Source organism: Tupaia chinensis, unplaced genomic scaffold (assembly GCF_000334495.1).
Source record: "Tupaia chinensis unplaced genomic scaffold, TupChi_1.0 Scaffold000228_1, whole genome shotgun sequence".
Lineage (NCBI taxonomy): Eukaryota > Metazoa > Chordata > Mammalia > Scandentia > Tupaiidae > Tupaia > Tupaia belangeri.
In genome coordinates, this window is record NW_006159703.1 from 2,066,279 (window position 1) to 2,072,278 (window position 6,000).

General features: G+C 37.7%; 1 protein-coding gene across 1 annotated transcript in view; it reads left to right on the top strand.

Annotated features, from left to right (window-relative positions):
- The window catches only part of RBM27 (RNA binding motif protein 27), an 86,769-nt gene that overhangs the window by 60,891 nt on the left and 19,878 nt on the right, over positions 1 to 6,000 (top strand). Inside the window, exons 12-14 of the mRNA XM_014587654.2 lie at positions 1,342 to 1,486; positions 2,004 to 2,157; positions 4,508 to 4,804. Of these exons, the coding sequence (XP_014443140.1) occupies positions 1,342 to 1,486; positions 2,004 to 2,157; positions 4,508 to 4,804 (596 nt within the window). The remainder of the gene's footprint in view (positions 1 to 1,341; positions 1,487 to 2,003; positions 2,158 to 4,507; positions 4,805 to 6,000) is intronic.

Genomic DNA, 6,000 nt, shown 5'->3' on the forward strand with positions numbered 1-6,000 from the left:
ATCCTGAGAGGAGAATGGAGAAGAAGGAATTGCAGCGTGCCCATCCACTGTGGGGGATGATTTCTCACTTTCTGTCTCTCTGGCAAGTGCATGTGCTCTATAGCAAAAATCTTTCAAAAAAAAGAAGAAAGAAGGACCAGCAGTTAGCATAATGGCTATGTCGGTGGACTCCCGTGTAATTGACTATGGTTCAAGTCCCAGACCTGGTTACTTAAACTCACGCTGGGCACGTGTGCGTGCGTGCCCAAGATCCTGAGAGGAGAATGAAGGAGAAGGGATTGCGGCATGGCCACACCTCTGGGGGGTGATTTCTCGCTTTCTGTCTCTCTCTCTCTGTCTTCTCTCTCTCTCTCTCTCTCTCTGTCTTTCTCGCGAGCGCCCTATAGCAAAAACCTATCCATAAAGAAAAGAAAAGCATGAGACAGTGTTAGGTGGTAATGATAACTATTTAAGGAAGACATAATGACACCTATAATTCTAGAATCCTTTACTCCGTCACAATTAATATCTTGTCCATTAGCCTTCTGAAAACGCAAATTCTTCAAGGGCTAGAATCATATCTATTTTATTCACTAATTTATACCCAAATTCCAGTACAGTTGCTAAGTTATAAAGTAGCTGTTCAAGAAGTATATGTTCAATCAACTAATCTTCACATTATAATTTCCCTGTTATACAGATGTAATGGAACATAGCCCCCTACCCACATCTCCACCCCAACATATCCCTACATATGTTATTCTGTGCTTTGGGGAGCTGCTAAAATTAAAACTCAGGGTATGACAGCACATAGTTCTGTTTTGTTATTTACTTCCCTATTCAGTTCCTACAGGTATATCTATTGTAAGGTCAGTTTCTTTTTTCTTTTTCTTTCTTTTTTTTTTTGAAGAAGCTTTTGCCTTAGTGTCTGTGCACTCCTTGGTGAGAAAGAGAAGAGACAGCAACATTGAGAGGGAAAGTAAGAAATCACCTTCCTCCAGTGGGGTGGGCATGTCTCAATCCCTTCTCCATTCTTCTCTCGGGATCTTGGTCATGCACACATAAGCACCTGGTGTGATTTTCAAGCCATGGGATCGGGGACTCAAACAATAGTCCGCCAAGTAGGAGTCCATCAACATAACCACTTTGCCACGTATTGGCCCTGCCTTTGAATCTTTAAACTTGGATTTCTACACTTAACAAAAAATGAGGCATTTGCAATTTTTTTCTCAGTGTTAGGCATTTCTAAAAAGAAAATGGCGGTAGAGTGCTGTTCCCAATACTTCGTAGCTTTTATACTAAGTATTTTAATCACTTGAAACTCCCAAAAAACTCAGTAATGTGAATTTTTGTTTCCAACAGCAGCTAACATCGTCATCCAGACTGAACCACCAGTTCCTGTTTCAATTAATAGCAACATCACCAGAGTAGTTCTTGAACCAGATAGCCGAAAAAGAGCTGTGAGTGGTTTGGAAGGGCCACTCACAAAGAAACCTTGGCTGGGAAAGTAAGATCATTTGCTAATTATTAAAAGTATCTAATGGGAATTTCTGTTGTTTTTTTTTGTATTACTAAACTTGCAAGATTATTAAAAGAGTTGACACTAGTCAGTGATTTTCAAACTGTGTCTCAGAGTTAGAGTTCTAGTAGACATCTTTAAAATATCTTAAAAATTGAAAAGCTGACTACTTATAATAAATATTGTGATTTGTATTTACCTGTTTCTATGCCTAACACAATATTAATAATTATTGAGATATTGAAAATAAGTAGAAAAGAAGAAAAGAGTTCGGTGTCTTATCTGAGGTTGAAAAATACACCATTAAAAATGATGTTCTATCTTTACTTTCATGTTAGACTCTTTGGTAAGTGTGGTCTTTTTGTTTAGCATGTAATGTTTAATGTCATTTGGGCTTATAAAAGGTACTTTCAATAAATATAAACGTTTGTTTTTCTTGCCGATACATGTCTTGGCTAGACGCGAGGTGGGAGAACTAACCAAGATCTGTTAATACTCCTTCTAGGCAGGGGAATAACAATCAGAGTAAACCAGGATTCTTGAGAAAGAATCAGTATACAAACACCAAATTAGAAGTCAAGAAAATCCCTCAAGAACTGAACAACATTACCAAGCTCAATGAACATTTCAGCAAATTTGGAACTATTGTTAATATTCAGGTAAATGTGGGTATGTCAGTGATAGAATCCATGCATTTTTATGGATCTTGGAAAGTATTCCTATCAGCCCCGTTTGCTTAAATGAGTTTAGTGATTATTCTGATCATCTCTGCTAAGTGTTTAAATTCCACTGTATATTTGTATACACACTTTTTGAAGGAATTGTTAAGCTGAATTTGTTCTTGTGAATTCATTTGGTTCCTTTCTTCAACTTCTTCCTGAAAGTCACTGGGCTAGTTACACTATTTTTGTGCATAGTTCTGGCTCTGAAGAGTAACTTTTTAAAAAAATCTGTGTTAATATTCTAACCATGTAGCTGAGACTTTTGGTAATTTCTACAATTATAATTTTATCTAGTGACTAACTTATATTGTGGTGAAATAATAATTGGTTAAAGACAATTTTGATCTTGAGAATTTTAGACAGTATAATAATATTATCCATACATTGTAGCTATTGTATTTTGCAGTTTACTTGTTAGATATTTAAATTTATGAATCCATGATAGGTGTTAGGCTATAATTAAAGGTACTTGAAGGCTAGTTTAAGTTGAAATTTTAGTATGCTACCTCTGACACTTAAGGGTTATCTTTTTTTTCTTTTGGAGGGGTTTTTTTGCTATAGGGCGCGTGTGCTCGCCAGAAAGACAGAGACAGAGAGACAGGAAGCAAGAAATCACCCCCCAGGGGGGATGGCCATGTCGCATTCCCTTCTCCATTTTCCTCTTGGGATCTTGGGCATGCATGCATATGTACCTGGTGTGAGTTTAAACCACCAGGTCCAGGACTCAAACTGCTGTCAACTACATGGGAGTCCAGCGACACGGCCATTACACGAACTGCTGGTCCCTTAAGTGTTATCTTGAAACCAAAATGTAACTGAGTTTAAGACAGTTGTATTAGAGGTCTTGGTATTTCAAATAATTGAACCAAAGTTTTTCTGAGAGATTTTTTGAGAAGTAGCACATGCTTAGTTTTATAGATAATTGGAAATGCATTAAACACAAATGAAAAAACCAAATCACTCAAATCTTGTACTTACCTAAAAATAACTGTTTTTTGATGAAAAGACACATTGTTTTTATTTATTTATATGAAAAAAATATATACATATTCTCTTTTTAAAAATGTTTTACATACTTAACGTAAAAGAGGGCCACCCAGTGGCATGATTAAAATGCTGGATCCTACATGGCCCATGATATGGTTCAAGTTTATGGTTATGGCAGTGTGAAAAACCACCATGTACATGTGTGCATGCTAAAATCTCAACAGGAAAATGGCCATCCCCCTGAGGAGGTAATTTCTCATTTTCTCTCTCTCTCACCATTTGTCTCTCTGATGAGCACATGTACCCTATCATAAACTAAGAAAAAAAACAAAGACAAAAGATGTGATCGTGCTAAATATGTCTGCTCGGGCTACTATAATGAATACTATAGACTGATAGGCTTAGTGGCTTAGACAATAGTGGTAGTATTAGTATTTTCTTAGTTTGCTGTAGGGTATGTGCACTTGCCAGAGAGAGACAAATCAAGAGAAGGGGAAAGTGAGAAGTCACCCCCCAGGGGTCAGTGACCCTGTCACAACCGCTTCATTTTTCTTCTCTCAGGATTTTAGGCATGCACACACATGTGCTTGCCATGTTTTTCAATCCTCTGGGTCTAGGACTCAAACCGTGCACTTGGCCATGTGGGATCTAGCCTCTTTAACCACTATATCATCACCTGGCTCAACAACAGAACTTTTTTTTATAGTTCTGAAGGCTGGAAAGTCCAAGATCAAGGTACTAGCCAGTTTGGTTCCTTGTCTCTTCTTCCTGGCTCATAGATGGCTGGCTTTTCATGGGTCCTCACATGATAGAGAGATAGAGTGGAAAAATTTTTTCCTCTTATAAGGCTACCAATCCTATCCAATTAGCCTTGTTTATCTTTTTTTTTTTTTAACCAGAGGGCCTATGACTCACCAGAGAGGAACAGAGATGGGGGTGAAAGTACCACCCAGTGGGGCATGATCACACCATAGTCCTTTCTCTTCTGTTTCTCCATCCTGTTGAGATTTGGGCATGCACATGCTCCGATTTTGTTTTTTCAAGCTACCACCTCTGGGACTGAAACTGCGAGATTGGTCATGTGAAATCTGATTCTCCTAAATACCAGGATACTGTGCGAGCCCCTCATTTAACTTTAATTACTTTCTAAGAGGTCTGTCTCCACATTTAGTCACATTGGCAGTTAGGACTAAAACATGAATTTTGGGTAAACACAATTCAGTCCTTAGCAATGGGCCATAATTTATTTTATTGTTCTTTGTTGCCGGGAATTCATGTTGTTTCTATCATTTTCTTCAAGGTTGCGTTTAAGGGTGATCCAGAAGCAGCACTCATCCAATATCTTACCAATGAGGAGGCCAGGAAGGCTATTTCTAGCACAGAAGCTGTGCTAAACAACCGATTTATTAGAGTCCTGTGGCACAGGGAAAACAATGAACAACCAGCACTACAGTCCCCAACGCAACTGCTCTTGCAACAACAGCAGACACTTAGTCACCTCTCACAGCAGCATCATCACCTGCCACAGCATCTTCATCAGCAGCCAGTGCTTGTGGCCCAGTCTCAATCCTCATCAGTGCATGGAGGTATCCAGAAGGTAATCCGATTCACTAGAAATGAAAGGTCCTCTCATCCTACCCTCTAAATCATTCTCAATTCACACTTCTTGGGTCCTTTATATCAGAGCCACTCAGAGTTTGACCTGCAGACTAGCAGCATCTAACCTCTTGGAAATTTGTCAGAAATTCAGGTTCTTGGGCTTTACTCCATCTAACTAGATCGGGAATCCTTATGGCTAAGGCCCAGGAATCTGTCTCAGCAAGTTCACTAAGTGATTTTATGTGCCATAAAGTTTGAGAGGTGCTGTTCTATATCAGAATCATTTGCCTGAGTGCAAGTTCCTGGGCTTTACCTTCTAGAGTCAATCTCTAGGTAATGAGGCTCATAAATCTATATACTTAAGGAGTGTGTGTTTTATTTTTTAAGATAGTGTCTTGACTTGTTGAGGTCCTCCTTCTTCAGTCACAATCTCCCAGCTAGGCATGTGCCACCATGCTTACTAATGTTTTAGACAGGGTCTTGCTATGTTGACATCCCACACCATCCTCAAGCCTACGATCTTCCTGGCTCAGCCTTCCTCAGCCACTGGGGTTACAGATGCATGCCTTTGCATATAGCCTTTAGGTTGGACCAGGAAATTACCCTGAACTTACCATGTAGTCCCAGACTGGGAACTCAGTGTCTTAGTAGCATGCACCATTGCAGCTGGGCCAGAAGTGTGATTCTTATGTACACTGAGATTTAGCTGTCACCACTGAGTAACTCTGAATTTAGAACTACTACCTTATTTTGTGTTAGAATAAGTCTCCCTGAATTATGCACCCATTTGTTCCCCTAGATGTTAGAGGAATAGTATAGAAAAAAGTGATACCATCACCTTCGTGATTATTGGAATGCGTTCTATTAATGCATCTCAAGATTGCATTATGTTTTCAAGCGATCATTTCACACTTTTAATCATATTAAGCTGCTGTCAACTAAGTCTTTCAAAGCTTTATATATTAGAGAAGACATTTTAAAATTATTAGCAGTGTTTATACAAATGAGCATGTATTTTATTTATTTATTTATTTATTTATTTATTTATTTATTTATTTATTTATTTATTTATTTATTTATTTATTTATTTATTTATTTATTTATTTATTTATTTATTTATTTATTTATTTATTTATTTATTTATTTATTTATTTATTTATTTATTTATTTATTTATTTATTTATTTATTTATTT